The following is a 17550-nucleotide window of genomic DNA, read 5'->3' on the forward strand; positions in this document are numbered from 1 at the left end:
ACACATAGACTCTTAGGGGGGCTAAATTCTTTTGGGGGGGCTTAGGTCACTATAAGATAATATAGCTGTGAGGATAAAACCAATTTTATAAAAGAAAGATATATATACCTATTATATCGATACATTTTCACATACGGCCCTCCCTACGTGTGGGGCTGATTTTGGCGCCCTAAAACTCTCACCGTATGCGCTTAGGGTGCACGTATGCCCCCACTATTCCTAACTGTAGTGTGGGGAGAGCATAAAGACAGTTGTCTGCGTCTCCCGCAATATCAGTCTCGTGTAAAAAGCCGAACGGTGTTTGTGCTCTCATACGTCGGACCACTGTTTGATGATGCATGTTTAAAGACTCTTGTTTTTTAATTAATCACACGATTCTCGCGATCTCGTCGTGTTTGGATTATCCCGTGCAGGATGTGGGACACTGTTAGCGCAGATCCCTGCCAAATGTGCGCCAGGTAATTATTCTGACTCTAGCACTAATCATAGATGACCGTTAGTCGTTACAATTTAGATAGTGAAAGTTAACGTCATTTTCACTTCGCTGCCGGTCTGTCTATTTAAATTGTTAAAGGGAATTAAATGGCTTTGTTTTTGTTTTTAACAGATTATGCAGCGATTATTTTTTTTTTTCAAAAATGTCGTAAAAGTACTGGATGACATTATAATTCTTAGACATCCTATAACTAGACCTGTTTTTAATTCAAATGATTTAGGTGGTTTTATTCTAATAAAAGTCAGATTAATTTAATCATTTGTAGAACCTGAATCATTTGAAGGAAAAATAAGCAAGTGTATTTTTTTATTTACGATTTTTTTATTCATTTGTTAGTGAGGGTCATATGTCTTTGAATTTACAGAAAGAAAAGAGCTATGAACGACACGGAAGATATTTCGTTATACGAAGGCACAGCCCCTTTACCAGTAACATGTACGACTGATTCTTCTCCCGGCTGTCCTTCCAGGAGATTGCTGGAAGACATCGATTCCAACTCTCACGATTCTGGCTACGGAGCGAGTTACCAAGGCGATAATGGGAAATTCCCTGTCTATATCTCCCCCAACCGGGGCTTATCCATGTCTTTCGAATCTGGGTCGATCGAAGACGACTTCATGGAGGATTTTTCCGACGTGGAACCCTTGGATAAGCATCCCACTTTACCGAGCCATTTCAATAAGCTGATCAACGAGCCTTTAGAGATACGATCCAAAGGCAGAAATAGGCATTCCCCCAAAGACATGCCAATGAGGCCAGTGTTTCGTCGGGCATTTTCCCTGCAAAATCCCAGACAGACCACCACCCCGAACAGCAGCAGGGTTAGGACGAATCTATTTAATCAGAATGAGGCAGAAGATAAGGAGAATCGGTCTTTTAAACGGCCAGAGTCGCCCAATGCTTTGGACAATGTTCTCATCAAAAGATCAAAGCTGTTTCTCGAAAATTCCCAAAAATCACCACCAGCAAGGCCAGTTTTAAAACGCCCTCTGTCAGCAACCGAGGAAAGTATTATGTGCGCGGTTCAAAGGTCGTCCACGGAGGCGGACTTGATTGGGGACTTCAGCAAAAGCTATTGCCTTCCATTGACCAATGGCAAACACCAAGATCTGAAGGCAATCACTCCAGAAACCTTGGCCAAGCTGATGAAAGGCGAATTTTCGAGTACGGTCGAGTCGTTTAAGGTCATCGATTGTCGATATCCGTACGAGTTCATTGGGGGACATATCGACGGGGCTGTAAATATTTACACTAAAGAACAAATCAGCGAATTGCTTCATGAAAATCATCTCCCCATAACCAGCCCGTACAAGAGGCACGTTCTCGTCTTCCACTGCGAGTTCTCCAGCGAACGGGGTCCAAACCTGTAAGTCTTTTTCCAGTTGACTTCAGACCTTTTTACTTATTTCTACTTTGTTTTACTCCAGATATCGCCACTTGCGTAAGGAAGATCGGGAAAGGAACATGGACACTTACCCTTCCCTGCATTATCCAGAGATTTACCTTCTGGAAGGAGGTTACAAGAACTTCTTCAATCAATATTCGGAGATGTGCGTGCCAGTAGCCTACAAAGAGATGTTGCATCCCGATCACAAAGAAGACTTGCGCTATTTTCGACAAAAATCTAAGACCTGGAACGCTGACAGTCGCCATAGACCAACCAGAAGTCTGAAAAGATTGTAAACACATTTTTTCTTTCTTTGACGCCCGTTATAGTACAAAATAACTCTTGTTTTTTAGTTCAACTAGTTTTGGGTACCTTTATTTTGCATTACATAATGTTTTCTTTTTTTTGTTTAACGTTTGATATGAAAGATTTGTGGATTATTTTATTTGTATCATATTGATATATGCATTTAAGTCCTTCTCAAATATTTATATGGTTTATTAATTATTTTGTAGCTTTGCTCGTTCATAAAATGAAAGGGCCCGGCCTTTACGCAATGCTACACACCAAAGTTTCTTTTAATATTTTATATAAGTTGACCTAAACATGCGTTTTTCTAACGTGTGTGAAAATGTTTATTTTTTCGTTTATGTGCAATTTTTTTAAGCAATAATGAATGTGATTTTCGTTTTCTTTTACCAAATGTCATTGAAAGACGACTCTCGTTCTCTCAGTGGTCGAAGTTGGTGTAGAATCCATATTTATTTTCAAAATGATTTTAGACTAGTTATAATTTCAGTATTCTCTTAGCATATATTTATATACATAGTGTGTTCTAAAACAAAATTCACAGGGCGATCTAGAATGATTCATAACCAAATTTTGTGACTCGTTTCACTGAATAGACTGAATATTATAAGCAAAAAACCGCCTTCGATGAATTTTGTTCATACAATTCTAAACGGAGTGATATAATTTTAGTAATAGAGCGTTATGTTAATTTATAAATAAAAAATATTATATTATTTAATTATATCTGACGAGTTTTATTTAATAAGTTTTATTGCCAAAATAAATAGCGAATTAAGGTCTTTTTTCACATAATGGTAATAGATTAGCACAGTACAACTTGTGCCGACTACCTGGGTACCTGAGGGTGTCTGTGTGGTACCTGTTGGGTCCACTCAATAATATTTATCCCTACACCTACCCAAAAGCCTATTGATACCTTTTATTTCTTTTGTACTACTTTAAGGTAAACAAGCCCCATAAGGTGCATCTATTTTACTAAATACGTTTGACTTTCTATAAGACATTCAGTCACATATGCACTGAGATACATTGATTTCTAATAACAAATACAAAAGGTATAACATAAATATTTCCTATTATACATACCTACTCTATTTTTTATTTTTCTATTTTATTGTATTTGGTATTTATTATTTTATTATGCCTTTTATTATTTATTTTTTTATTTATTTCGAACCTCACTTTATAGATACTTATATATTTTAATAATACTGTTAATATGTTATATTTTTATAACACTGTTGTGAAAAAATTATATCAGACAACAGAAAAACGAAAATGGAAGTAAATTTCATATTTCTAGCTTATGAAGTTAAAATGCAATTAAAAGTAATTATTGGCATTTACTTAATATGTTTTATTATTATTAAAACAAATGATAGGATAAAATGTATTTGTGCGTAATGAATGAGGATTTAAAAAAGTACATTAGGGTTTGCTGAGAAAGATCAAAGTAGATTTTTAAGCTATGAAATGCAACCGAAAGGAATACCTATAATTTGAAAGGAGTTATTAAGATGACGCTCTGCACATAAATATTATATAGCCAGATTTTATGATAATTGCACATATTTTCTAAAGAGACTGTTTTGTTTACTTATTTACTTCATTATCTTTCATCTATTGTTAATAACTGTCCTCTATAATAGAAAAACAAATAAATATTTAGAAAAACGTTTAAAATAAAAACCTGTTTAGTGATATAAGAAATATATATTTTTTAACCGATAAATTAAATATATTTATATTTAATATATCGGTTAAATATAATAATAAATATATTAAATATATTTATATTTAGTTTTTCGGAATTACGGGCAAGTGAGCTCTGAAATCCCGACAATGTTCGGACTTTGTCGAAAAATAAATAAATAATAATTATTAAGTTTCAAAGATTATGGTTTTGTAATAAAAATTATATGAGAAATTCATATTTATGTCATACTTATTTGTTTTAATTTTCTTAATATTATTTTTATTTTATATAATTTTGATGTTACATTACTAAATATTAACATTGATATTCGCATAAATTTAATAATATATATATAAGAAGTAAAAAATATTTATTTTAAAAGAAGTATACAGGGTGAGTCTTATATAAGTGTAAATATTTTAAAGGGCTGGTAGATCTCGATAAAATAAACATATTTTCTCTTTACCGTTTTTCAAATAAGTCTAAAATATGTGAGCTATTTTATTTTGAAAATTTTCAAAAAAAAAATTCTTTGTTTAAATTTTGAGAACCACTGAATCTTTTCTGGGTTTTCCTCCTTGTAAATTTAATTTACTACCTATGTTGACATGTATGTATTATCAAGAAATTATGTTTTTTTAACTAAAAACTAAACAAAAATTCAATTTTTTTTCAAAATATTCAAAATTTTCATTTTTTTGGGGGGGGGGGGAAAACCTCCTCATAGACATGTTTCTAGGGTCGAAATATACTTCCCCTAAAATTATTTGCAGTTATTTAAGACTCACCCTGTATAAATACCTAAATAAAAAAAAATAATATTCTATATTTTAGTAGTTGAAACAAACGTAATAGAAACTAAGAAGTTTTTTAACTTGTGTGTAAATAAAAGAGTTTCCACAAAAGTGTTTATTTTCTATTTATGTAGAAAAATATTTTTCTTTATTTAATTAGAAAAATGGGGATTTTTGTGTTTTTTATGTTCATAGAAATTATTAACCGATAATTAAGCGTTTAAAATAATTTTAGTAGTTTTTATTAAAGTTTGTCATCGAATAAGAACTGTTCATAAAAATTTAGCGCCAAAAGCGCTTTCTTTTTGGGTACCGTCCCATATTGGCCGACACCCCACCACCGAATTCACAGGTACAGGGATGATTTTGCGCGCCCTTAGACGAGTGATAAAAGCGTTAGTCAGCCCTCTAAGAAGTCAGTCTGAGTCGATCACCCGAGAAGCTCACTTGGTAAAAATTCTTTAAAATTTTCGCTCAAACTTTTAAAAGTGACAAGACAACTTTATTTTAAAACATGGATATTGATGAACAGTGTGAAGTTAAAGCTACCCACAATTTAAGGTAAATATATTTTTAACTGTGTTTCGTTTTTATGCTTTGTAATTTTTTCCATTTTTTTAACTGATAATATTTTTGTCTTGTTGCAGCAATGGTGTTGAATATGTTTCACTCTACGACACGAACTCTCGTGACTCTGGGTTTGAAGACGTTCCCATGGAAAACCTGGGAGACGAGGAGTTTTTGGAGGAATTTTCCGATATCACCTTCACCGAATCTGATAGCTTACCCGCCGATTTCAGCGACCTTATCCAGAGACCACTCGCTGCATCAGGATCTTCGGTTGAAGACAGCGAAGATACGGATAGTCCGTTGAAGAAAAGGCTGTGTCAAAGAACAAACGACGAATCAAAATTCACGATAAGGAAAAAGAAACTTTGGCTACGTAAATCCAGCAATGACGACGACCTGGTCCGGAAAACTCAAGAATTCGGAGTTTGTTCTTCGGAAGAAACCATTAGAAGTGCCATTCAGAAGATGTCATCTGAGATGGATTATATCGGTGACTTTAGCAGAGGCTTTTCGTTACCTTTGAGTGATTCGCGCCATCAAGACTTAAAAGCCATCAACTGTATCACGATGAGGAAGCTTATGACCGGCGAATATGACGACAAAATATCGTCTTTTAAAATAATAGATTGTCGCTATCCGTATGAGTACGATGGTGGACACATCAGTGGTGCTGTGAACATATACACCCACGAACAGTGCGATAAACTATTCGAAGAACAACGCTGCAGTGATAAAGCGAATATTTTAGTATTCCATTGTGAATTTTCTGCTGAAAGAGGACCAAACCTGTACAGATACTTGAGAAGAGAAGACAGAAGGAGGAACGCGAATATTTACCCCTATTTGTGCTATCCAGAAGTATACATCTTGGAAGGTGGCTACAGGAAGTTTTTTAACGACAATTCCAGTTTGTGCTGTCCAGAAAACTACGTCCAGATGTTGGATTCGAGGTTTTCAGAGGACTTGAGGTATTTCAGGCAGAAATGCAAGACTTTGGATTCCGACACTTTTTCTCTCCGAAAGAAAACCCTAAAAAGTATGCTTAATGTAAAAAAGCTTACTTTCTAATGTGATATAACTATTATTTTGTGATTGTAATTCTGTAAGATAGTGCAATTGTTGTATGAAAATGTGCAATGTAATGTAATATTTTTCGTGATTTTTGTATTTCATAGGCAGATATTTTCCTATTTATGTTTGTATAGAGCTTTAGGATAATTTAATATTTATTTTGTGTGATCAATGAAGAATGCTTTATTTTTATTTTGATTATTGTAAAACTATTTGAAATTATTAACAAATAAACTTTAAATATTTTAATGTTTTCTTTTTTTTTTAATTCATTAATTAGATGACATTAGCAATTAGTAGTATTTTATTAGTATATCATAGAGTAATAAAAAGGTATCTTCTGTTCAAGTTTTCTAAAACATCTATGTTCAGAACAGAAATTAGAACCAAAGGATCTAAAAAACGCACTTTTATAGACTTTTAAGTCAGTGGATTTTATATAAAACACAAAAATTATTTTCAGTTTGTTTTAGAAATAATATTTTCATGAATTTAGCTGTAACATTTTGCAACGAGATCCTCTAAACCACATAGATTTTAATTTAGTTTGGTATAATGCGTGCGAAAATTACACACGTGCTGACATCTACCGACGATAGACGGTAGATTAAAATATAAAACTTGATTTGAGAAATACTTCTTTAAATAAAATTAATATACATCACATTATAATCATATAAAAAGAGATAAGGATTTTATATATCCTTATGGCTTTGTCTATATTATTTATAAATTTGGTTAATTATTATAACTAAAGTATTAGCCTTTTTAATCAGAGACATCTATTGAAGAAGTCCAAACGATTTTATTTATTTTTCCTATTTCTATTTAAATAAAAAATAAAATATTTATATAGCTGTTTTTTACTGATGCTCAGTAAAATGAATTCTATATTTTTGATATATTATCCTCAGAGTAAGATATTATCATATGTTAATTTAAAAGATAGTTCGATAGTCTAAAAGAAAGCAGAAATCTTTTATAATTTGGTTAATAAATTTATTTATTATATAGTTTAAATATATGTAATTAGTGTTTAATGCAAAAAGCTTTGGACAGAAATCACAAATTAATAAAATATTTTTTTTATTTATTATAACTGTTGGATTAGGAATAAAAAATTTGATTTTGGTTTGGTGCCAAACTAAAATCAGCTGATTTTCATTTACCGCACTACTGCGACTCCCAATATCAGTATTTTCGTTTCAACTGCTCAGTTTACATTTGAAGATACCTATATATAAAAACAAGAATTGATAATGGGATCATCAAATGGTAATTTTTTATCTTTGTGATACTTTGACACCTTTATCAGAAAAATGTTTATCCCACCGTTCGATTCCAAATTGTTTATACATATCAATCAGACTGGCCAGTATTTGGAGCCGGCTAACTTATTCTTTATTATTTCGTAGTATTTACAATGGGAGGCAAATACTCTAAATTAGATCCTATGGAGGTTGACGTGCCTCAAATTAAAAGCCTTTTAGAAAGAGATCCATACTTGCAGCCTTACGAGAGGGAGATTCGCAGGCGGTGAGTTTTTTTTGCTATTTTTGTGAAGGTCAAGGAAGGGTATTAATCTTTGCTGTAAATTATTTTAACTTTCAAAGGTCGTCTCATATTGTTTATAATCAAACAAATATCTATCACTTAACAGACCATTTTCTGAAGTCTCTAGAACTCATTTTAATATTATATTATTTTCTCATGACTTCATAAACTTCATAAATTAGATAAAAAATACAAGGATTAACTTATCAAGTAACTATATTAATATTCTTTAATTAAACAGTTATGCTGTGTTTAAAGACTATATTGACACCATTGAAACAAATGGTGGTGGATTGGATAATTTTACACAGGCTTATAAGTTTTATGGTATGCATGTACAACCAGACAATTCAGTGATATGCAGGGAATGGGCACCAGGAGCTAGGGCACTATTCCTAGCAGGAGATTTCAGTAAGAAAATATTCCTATAATCCTGAATTAATATATTCTAGTTACAATTTTAATTTTAAAGATCAGTGGAATCGCGGTAGTCATCCCTATAATAAGCTAGAGTATGGCAAGTGGGAACTAACACTTCCAGCCAATGCGGATGGAAGCTGCCCAATAAAACATCTCTCAGAAGTTAAGGTATATTTCAAGAAAAATATTTGATTCTTGGTAGATTTTTTTCTATATTTTATTTTCAATTAGATTGTAGTGGAAACACACAATGGGTCTAAAGAAGACAGACTATCTCCTTATGCGCCTTATGTGGTTGAACCTCCTAAATCTGAGGGCACCATTTACAAACAATTATTTTACAATCCTCCAGCACATGAAGTAAGTTTATTATATCTGTTATAAATTTGGAGAAAATTTAATTTCTCTTTTTTAGACTTACACATTTAAAAGTAAAAGTCCTCCCAGACCTAAAAGTCTTAGAATATATGAGTGTCATGTTGGAATAGCTACACAAGAGCTCACTGTTGGAAGCTATGAGAATTTTACTCAAAACGTGTTACCACGTATAGTTAGACAAGGCTACAATTGCATCCAAGTGATGGCCATAATGGAGCATGCTTATTATGCTAGTTTTGGTTACCAAGTTACAAGTTTTTATGCAGCATCTAGCAGGTTACTTACTTAGCTCGTATTTTAGATAATTTCTAAACATTTGTTGTTACATATAGATATGGAACCCCTGATGGCTTGAAAGCTATGGTAGACAGAGCTCACGAATTAGGACTAACAGTTTTACTTGACATAGTTCATTCACATGCTTCTAAAAATGTCTTGGATGGCATAAACTTATTTGATGGTACTGAGTCCTGTTTCTTCCATGCTGGACCTAGAGGTACACACTCCCTTTGGGACTCTAGATTATTTAATTATTCCGAGTATGAGGTACTCAGGTTTCTTCTGTCCAACATCAGGTGGTGGATGGAGGAATATAAGTTTGATGGATTTAGATTTGATGGATGCACATCGATTTTGTACCATTCTAGAGGTATAACCATCGAGTCCATAGGAGTGAATATTGACCTGTTTAAATCGATATTTACAGGTATTGGCCAGGGTTTTAGTGGCCATTATGATGAGTATTTTGGATTGAATGTGGACACTGATGGCCTCGTCTATTTGATGCTATGTAACTATATGGTGCACAAGTTTAATCCAGAGGCCATAACGATTGCAGAGGATGTGTCTGGGATGCCAGGAACTTGTCGCCCTGTTGAAGAGGGCTGTGTAGGATTTGATTATAGACTTGCCATGGCGATTCCAGATAAATGGATTGAAGTTCTTAAAAAATATAAAGATGATGACTGGGATATGGGTAGGAAATCATTTTTATTTAGCGTTAAAATTATTTTACATAATATTTTTCCTATAATATAATTAATTTTTTTGTATTTATACTAATTTTTATTTTATGGCGAATGCGCTGGGATTAACTTAAATTTTATTTTTCCCAGCTAATATTGTTCACACGTTAACAAATAGACGTTGGATGGAAGCAAACGTGGCTTATGCAGAATCTCATGATCAGGCTTTGGTAGGGGATAAAACTATAGCATTCTGGCTTATGGATAAAGAAATGTATACCCATATGAGTACCGTGTCAGACCCGTCTCCTATCATCGACCGTGGAATAGCCCTACATAAATTAATTCGCTTCTTAACACACGCTCTAGGAGGAGAAGCTTGGCTTAATTTTATTGGTAACGAGTTTGGCCATCCAGAATGGCTAGATTTCCCAAGAGCGGGCAATAATAGTTCCTACCACTATGCCAGAAGGCAATGGAACTTGGTTGATGATGAATTATTAAAATATAAATACCTAAATAACTGGGATAGAGCAATGAATAACACAGAGAACAAGTAATATTTTGCGATGATTATAATAAATTTGTATTTTATTTAATATATTTTAAATATAGATATGGATGGCTGGCAGCCCATCCGGCTTATGTGAGCTGGAAGCACCAAGATGATAAAGTGATAGTTTTTGAAAGATCTGGCTGTCTATTTGTCTTTAATTTCCATCCAACAAAAAGCTTTGCGGATTATAAAGTTGGTATAGAGGGATCTGGTGAATATAAAATTGTCTTGAATTCCGATGAGAAAGAATTTGGAGGATTTGGTAGGATAGATAGTTCTATTTTAGCGCACGTTAACAGTGATGGATACAGTGGTAGAAGGCATTCACTTCAGGTTATTTTTGGATTCTTGTTTTTAGCCTGTGACGAAAATAACTTATTTATTTTTCAGGTTTATATACCGAGTCGTACCTGCATATGTTTAGCGAATGTAAACACTTTATAAATTATAATTTGTATACTTTTAGTAGTTAACATTCTTGATTGTTTAAAATTATGGCCTGTTCCAGGGCTCTTGTTGATATTTATGAAAATTTTTTTAATGTACTGAAATTATTTAATTACATATTATACTCTTTTGTTTACAAATTTATCGTTTTTTGTAAAATAATTTTTTAGCAATAAAACTATTTTTCATAAAAATATATTTGTGAATAAACATTTCTTTCCCATAGTAATAAATATTTGTTCAATATATATATGGAGATTTTAACATAGCAACTGAATTTTTTATAACTATGTATTTTATACATATATTTTAATATAAGGCATTATACCGTTTGATTTTATAATACCCATATTAAATTGACTATTAACTAAGGGAGATAGTAATTTTATACTGTAGAATAAAAGATCAACCAATTAACTACTATTTTTAGTTCAAAATATTACATGGCTTTTATTTAAAGCGCAATAAAACAAATTTATTAATTATTTAAGAATTTTTTGAGCGAGCGGTTTTAACGGTGAGTAGTTTCTTTGAACCAGCTAGTGGCGGTAGTTCGGATATACCTTCAGTTTTCCAAATCTGTGGTGATGATTTTGACAAGCAAATAGAAAAATGAAAAATGTCTTTTTAGGTTATAGACATTATAGATAGACGTGTCATATGTCAGATATGTATTTTGTTTGTAATATTTTGTTTAATAATAATTTATAAATATAATAGAAATATATTTTTGAAATGTTAGCATCCGCGTCACAAAATATGTCTAATACGAATTCTTATTCAAACGATAGAGGACTGGGTTTTGAAAATGAATATTCCAGTGATCTTGCATCTGGGGGTTTCTTCCACACGGATTTTAAAAAGTAATGTATACTTTTTATTTGAAAATAAGCATATTTAAAATATCGTTTTTAAGGCATGATGACCTTAAAGAAATGTTGGACTCCAATAAAGATAGTTTGAAACTTGAAGCAATGAAGCGAATAATTGGGGTAAAGAATAATCACTGTACTTCTGTTTTGTAACATTATATTTTTAGATGGTAGCAAAAGGTCGTGATGCTTCTGTTCTATTCCCAGCTGTCGTAAAAAACGTTGTCTCTAAAAATATAGAAGTGAAGAAATTAGTATATGTATATCTAGAGAGATATGCCGAAGAGCAACAAGACTTGGCCTTATTGTCTATATCAACATTTCAAAGAGCTTTAAAAGAACCAAATCAATTAATTAGGGCTGGTGCATTAAGAGTTTTATCTAGTATAAGAGTTAAAATGATATCACCAATTGTGATGCTGGTTATACAAGTTGCTTCCTCAGATATGTCATCTTATGTAAGGAAAACTGCTGCTCATGCTATACCAAAACTGTACAGGTAATCAGAATCTTTCTGTTTGAATCTCCCAAACTAAATACATATATTTTAGTTTAGATCCAGAGCTTAAATCGGAATTAGTAATCATAATTCAAAAATTACTGGCAGATAAGACTGTTTTAGTAATTGGTTCAGCAGTAATGGCCTTTACAGAAGTATGTCCAGAACGGGTAGATCTCATTCATGAAGTGTATAGGAAACTATGTGCCTTGATAGTAGATGTAGATGAATGGGGTCAAGTTACAATAGTCAATATGTTAATGAGATATGCTAGGTCTCAATTTGCTGATCCAAACCTTAATGTAAGCACACACCTTTATTTTATATAAAGTTTTGTGTTAATCATTTCTTATTAGGAGATAGGTGATGAAACAGACCGTCCTTTCTATGACTCAAATTCAGATATATCTGAAAAGACAGCACCAACTTTAGACCCTGATCACCGTTTGTTATTAAGATCAACCAGGCCACTGTTGCAATCAAGAAATGCTGCTGTAGTAATGTCTGTAGCCCAATTATATTACCATGCTGCCCCAAAAAGTGAATTTCATTTAGCTGCCAAAGCTCTTGTAAGGTTACTAAGGTCTCATGTGGAAGTCCAAAGCATTGTGCTGAATGCTATTGCCTCTATAAGTGCAAAAAACAAGGGGACATTTGGAACTTACTTAAAAAGTTTTTTTGTCAGGACATCCGATCCCACAAATGTTAAACTTTTAAAATTAGAAATATTAACCAACTTAACAACAGATGCAAATGTTTTGATAATATTAAGGGAACTGCAGACGTACATTTCAAATAATGACAAACATTTTGTTGCGGCAACTATACAAGCTATTGGAAGATGTGCCTGTTCTATTTCTGAGATTACTGATACGTGCCTTAATGGGTTAGTGTCTCTGTTGTCAAATAGAGATGGTATGGAAATCATAAATATTCTTCATACTGTAGAAGTAATTGTTTAATTAATTCCAGAGGCAGTTGTTGCAGAAAGTGTAGTAGTTATTAAGAGACTTTTACAAAATCAAGCTGCAGATCCCAAAGAAATTATAACACATATGGCGAGACTTCTTGACAGTATTACTGTGGCCCAAGCTAGGGCTGCTATTTTATGGCTTTTAGGTGAACATTCTCAAAAAGTACCTAAAATTGCTCCTGATGTCTTAAGAAAGCTAGCCAAAACATTTTCTGATGAGGTAAACATAAAAATTATTAGAGGTCTATTCTTGTTATTAGTCCAGTTAGTCCACACTTATTTTCAATTATGTGGTGCGCGTGGAACAAAATCCCCTAAAGCGGAATTTTTGTGGTTAGTTAACCATTGAGGTCCAGATTAATGTATTATTTCCCCGTTCGTACGACCGTGCAAACTACCTCAAAACCTCCCCTAAAAGTACAATTTTTAGTTTTTGATGAATGTCTCCCATACACCTGACTTTATTTAAAAATTGATAATTATCAAAATTATTGCTTATAAAATTACCTACAAAGTGGTATATATAAGTGCATAATTTGATTAAACCAGTGACCTACAGTGGAGGCTTAAAATACTTTAAATTTATTACATTGCTCAAATTCATGGTTTATATAGAAAATAATATTCTTAAGTTTATTTTTAAAACAATAAAACATTAAAGCGTTGCAAAATATTTAAACTAGTAAATAAAAGCCCTTTCCACTGGCGTGCAACAATTACTTAAGATGAGTGAGTTCCAAGTTTCAAAAACGATATATAAGCAGTGATTCTAAACGCTTCTAAAAGTGTATATTTTGGAGAGAAAAAAAAATAAAATTAACAAATCGAAAATGTATTATAATGTACACACAGGGTGTCTCAGAAATCAGGGCAAGTATAGGTGGCAGATCTGGTCAAAATAAACATCTTTTCTATATAATTAGCAACATTTAGCAAAAATTAAAAAAATGTACCATTAGGGGTGGTTTGCACAGTGGAAGGAATAGGGACTTTTAGTATATTAATCAGGACCACAATGTCTAACTAACTACAAAAATTTAGCTTTAGGAAGGAGATTTTGTTCCACCAGGCACCATAATTACCTTGGACTATATATAATAAGTTATAAATTTTTCCAGCATGATATTGTAAAATTACAAGTTATGAATCTGGCAGTAAAATTGTATATAACAAATCCTGATCAAACATCACTTTTATGTCAATATATTTTTAACTTGGCGCGATATGATCAAAACTATGATATAAGAGACAAGGCTAGGTTACTTAAACATTTTATTTCTGGACAAAATGGTAAACTGGCAAGCCAAGCATCAAGAATATTTCTATCTAGTAAACCAGCACCAATATTACAATCTCAATTTCAAGGTATACTCTGCAGATTTATTTTTTATAAGAATTAATACGTATTAAATTACCAGATAAAGAGGATTTACAACTGGGCTCACTTTCTCATTATATAAGACAAAGGGCGACAGGTTATGAACCACTGCCCGATTTTCCTCAAGTACCACCTTCTGGAGAAGTTAGAAACGTGGAGCCAATTATCAGGGAAGAGAGCTCTAAGCATTACAAAAATATGGTAAAAAAATACTTTTTATTGTTTCTTTTTCTGACTTAACTTAATTAGGAAAAGAAAGGCAAAGAAGTATTTCTATGGGAATCAGCGTCTGAGGCAAGTTCAGCTAGTGAAAACGAAAGTTCAAGTTCTAGTGAGTCTTCAAATGAAGATGATTCAGGAACAGAGCAAACTAGCAATGATGAAAGCTCTGGGGAAGAAAATTCAGAGAAGTAAATACATATTTACTAATTTTGGTGATTTTTCAATGTATTATCTTGTACAGGAAAACTGCAAATTCAGATTCCTCTTCTTCAAGTGAGGATTCAGACTCATCTAGTGAAGAGTCTAGTGATAATGAGGAATCTGTTGAAAATTCCCCTCCTTCAAATCATGTCTTTAATTTAAATAATACTGAGAAAACCCCAGATAAGACAGATGTAGTAGATAGGAAAAAAACAAATTTGGATTTACTGTTAGATTTCTCTGAAGGAGATATGTCAGTACCAGTGTTAACACCTTCATTAGGTAATGTTTTATTAATAACATAATATTCTTCAAGATTCAATGCTAAATTTTTGGACTTTAGGAGGTTTTTACACTCCTGCGACACCAGTAGAACCTTTAACAGTGCTTCAAGTTGTTCAGCCTACATATACCAATACAAAACCAAAGGAATTGCTAAATAAAATAAATGGTAGAGGCCTTTCAGCTACTTATCGCTTTACAAGGAATCCTCATTTATATTCTCCAAGTATGACTAACATAAATATCACATTTACTAATAATACCAGTGAAGAGGTGTCTGATATAAGATTGGGGAAAAAGGTATGTAGTGTAATGTGTGAATTTTTGTATATTTATTATTTGATTTTATTTTTAGAATTTAGCTGTAGGAATGAGTATGCATGACTTTGCTTGCATTCCTAATTTATCTCCAAATTGTACACTCCCTGCTACATTAGGGATTGACTTCAATGATACTACTCAGCCTGCAAATTTTGAAATTGTGTCTTCCTTAGGTAATGTAAATTAGGGATATTAAATGCTTGCTCACAGTTTTGTACGTTTGTTTTCTTATAGGTAACTTCTCAGTTTGCATTAAACCAAATGTAGGCGAGCTTCTTAGACCAGTTAAAATGCCAACTAGTTTATTTATGGAGAAACAATCAAAACTTTGTGGCATGAATGAACATACTGCTTTATTACCTGACTGTAAAAATATTATTGAACAAATTAGTGAACTTGCCAATTTAGGACCCTGTGATAATACGGTACAGGAGTATTACAGGTATATTAGAGAAAATGTCGTTTTTCTTAACACTAAAATTATTGTGTATTTGTAGGTTTGCAGGGCAGACACTGGCCTCATCAAGCCTGACTATGGTAACAATACACAAAGCAGAAAAAACGACATTAACAGTTAACTGTGAAAACATTGTTTTTGGATCTGTAATGCTCAATGAATTGTTACAAAACTTAAAGTCATAGAGACTCTTTCAAATTATTTGTGTTAATGTTACTTTGTTCAGAATGTATGTTTTTCCAAGTAAAATTTTACCACCACATTCCTTAAACTTGAAAATTTTGACATATATGCTTATAAATATCTAAATAAGTTGTATTTATTTTTGAGATAATTTAAAGTAAATAAATTTTGCTTAATATTGAGTTGGTATTATTACCTGGCGATTCCAGGTAAATGTATGAAAAAAAATGGAAGTTCTTAAAAAATATAAAAATGATGACTGCGATATGGGTAGGAAATATTTTATATTTAACGTTAAATTATTTAAATTTTTTTTCTTACATAAATTTAATGTTAATTTTTATTTTATGGCGAATGCGCTAGTATTATCTTAAATATTATTCTTTTCTAGATACTATTTATTTTGGAGATAAAGTAAATAAATTTTGCTTAATATTGAGTTGGTCTCTTGGTACCTTTTAAAGAAAATAGAATGAATTTAAGAGAAACTAATTTATTTTGAACACAAAAGTTTACATACTAAGAATCTGAAACTAAATAAAATACAAAAAGATACTTAATAGAGTTTAAATATCATTGGTTAATTTTTAATGTACATTAAAGTAAATATCACAAATAACTTGTAAACATCATGATGTATGTATATCTAAAATAAATAAATTGTCACAAATTATTCTCTAGCATAGTTAGCAACATATTCCATAACTTTTAATTTAAAATCTTCTTTCGAATGCCTAAACTGATCAGCTGCTTCAACATTTAAGGGATCTTCAAAGTTTAGTAAGTCCTATAAATAAATTAAACTGATATTAAATACTTATATAAAGATCTAAAACTTACTGTAAATAAGGCATGTAATCCCCACACCACATCATTAAGTCTACGTATTGGCGACCATCCCATACCATCTACACTATGTCTCCTTAATAGAGAGAGACATACTTCACCATTTTCTGATATATTCGGGTGCCATAACTTTGTTGAACATTTAACTATAGGTGGCTATATAAGTATTAACATTAATATGTTTATTTTTCATTAAAATTTAAAATACTCACGACCATATTATATTCTTCAGTCACATTAATATCAAACCTAAATGTTCCGCCTTCCCAATATCCTTCTGTAGGTTGGACAATTAATGTAAACTTACTTAAATCATTTTCGTTCGTGTAATGTATTGAACAAGATACTGGCAACAACTGGGACATTTCTTGTGCTTCTTTTACGAGTAATCTATCTCTAATTGGAGCCCTATTAGGAGTCGAGGTGTCTTCATTTTGATTTTTTCGTTTCAAACGTTGGGATAAAGTTATCATGGCTAGTTCTATTTTAATTAAATGTTATATACACTTTGGTATTGTTTATGAAACGAACAGAGAAGCCCTTAATATATCACATCACAAAATTTCCGAGACATTTATTAAAAAAGATCTATTTGTTTTGAATAATTACAATATTCATAGGTTAGATCGTTTTGACAACAGCTGATTTCCATAATAGAGATTTTAAAATA

At 32.0% G+C, this 17550-nt stretch overlaps 5 protein-coding genes across 5 annotated transcripts; 4 read left to right on the forward strand and 1 right to left on the reverse strand.

Annotated features, from left to right (window-relative positions):
- The first annotated feature begins 250 nt into the window (after window positions 1–250).
- Window positions 251–2219, forward strand: LOC115876641 (M-phase inducer phosphatase-like). The gene is made up of 3 exons (XM_030892493.1): window positions 251–458; window positions 861–1862; window positions 1924–2219. The coding sequence occupies exons 1-3, from the start codon at window positions 415–417 to the stop codon at window positions 2177–2179; spliced, it is 1302 nt and encodes a 433-aa protein (XP_030748353.1). The 5' UTR covers window positions 251–414; the 3' UTR covers window positions 2180–2219.
- Window positions 2220–5119: 2900 nt separating this feature from the next.
- On the forward strand, window positions 5120–6478 carry LOC115876934 (M-phase inducer phosphatase-like). Its single transcript, XM_030892984.1, has 2 exons — window positions 5120–5246; window positions 5333–6478. The coding sequence occupies exons 1-2, from the start codon at window positions 5200–5202 to the stop codon at window positions 6321–6323; spliced, it is 1038 nt and encodes a 345-aa protein (XP_030748844.1). The 5' UTR covers window positions 5120–5199; the 3' UTR covers window positions 6324–6478.
- Window positions 6479–7443: 965 nt separating this feature from the next.
- On the forward strand, window positions 7444–10840 carry LOC115876642 (1,4-alpha-glucan-branching enzyme). The gene is made up of 11 exons (XM_030892494.1): window positions 7444–7601; window positions 7742–7862; window positions 8122–8291; window positions 8353–8468; window positions 8532–8660; window positions 8716–8954; window positions 9011–9327; window positions 9385–9654; window positions 9794–10199; window positions 10259–10532; window positions 10590–10840. Exons 1-11 carry the CDS (start codon window positions 7586–7588, stop codon window positions 10641–10643), a joined length of 2112 nt encoding a protein of 703 aa, XP_030748354.1. The 5' UTR covers window positions 7444–7585; the 3' UTR covers window positions 10644–10840.
- A 446-nt stretch (window positions 10841–11286) lies between these two features.
- LOC115876643 (AP-3 complex subunit beta-2) lies at window positions 11287–16212 on the forward strand. The gene is made up of 14 exons (XM_030892495.1): window positions 11287–11509; window positions 11563–11638; window positions 11686–12017; window positions 12070–12319; window positions 12374–12932; window positions 12990–13210; window positions 14109–14355; window positions 14409–14569; window positions 14618–14778; window positions 14832–15073; window positions 15135–15373; window positions 15429–15567; window positions 15629–15836; window positions 15892–16212. Exons 1-14 carry the CDS (start codon window positions 11382–11384, stop codon window positions 16034–16036), a joined length of 3108 nt encoding a protein of 1035 aa, XP_030748355.1. The 5' UTR covers window positions 11287–11381; the 3' UTR covers window positions 16037–16212.
- A 299-nt stretch (window positions 16213–16511) lies between these two features.
- Window positions 16512–17530, reverse strand: LOC115876650 (NEDD8-conjugating enzyme UBE2F-like). The gene is made up of 3 exons (XM_030892503.1): window positions 17093–17530; window positions 16875–17036; window positions 16512–16821 (listed from the first exon to the last, which is right to left on the reverse strand). The coding sequence occupies exons 1-3, from the start codon at window positions 17351–17353 to the stop codon at window positions 16705–16707; spliced, it is 540 nt and encodes a 179-aa protein (XP_030748363.1). The 5' UTR covers window positions 17354–17530; the 3' UTR covers window positions 16512–16704.
- Between the last annotated feature and the right edge of the window lie 20 nt (window positions 17531–17550).

The sequence above is a fragment of the Sitophilus oryzae genome, unplaced genomic scaffold, assembly GCF_002938485.1.
Source record: "Sitophilus oryzae breed Bouriz unplaced genomic scaffold, Soryzae_2.0 scaffold_1440_pilon_pilon, whole genome shotgun sequence".
In the NCBI taxonomy this organism is placed as follows: domain Eukaryota; kingdom Metazoa; phylum Arthropoda; class Insecta; order Coleoptera; family Curculionidae; genus Sitophilus; species Sitophilus oryzae.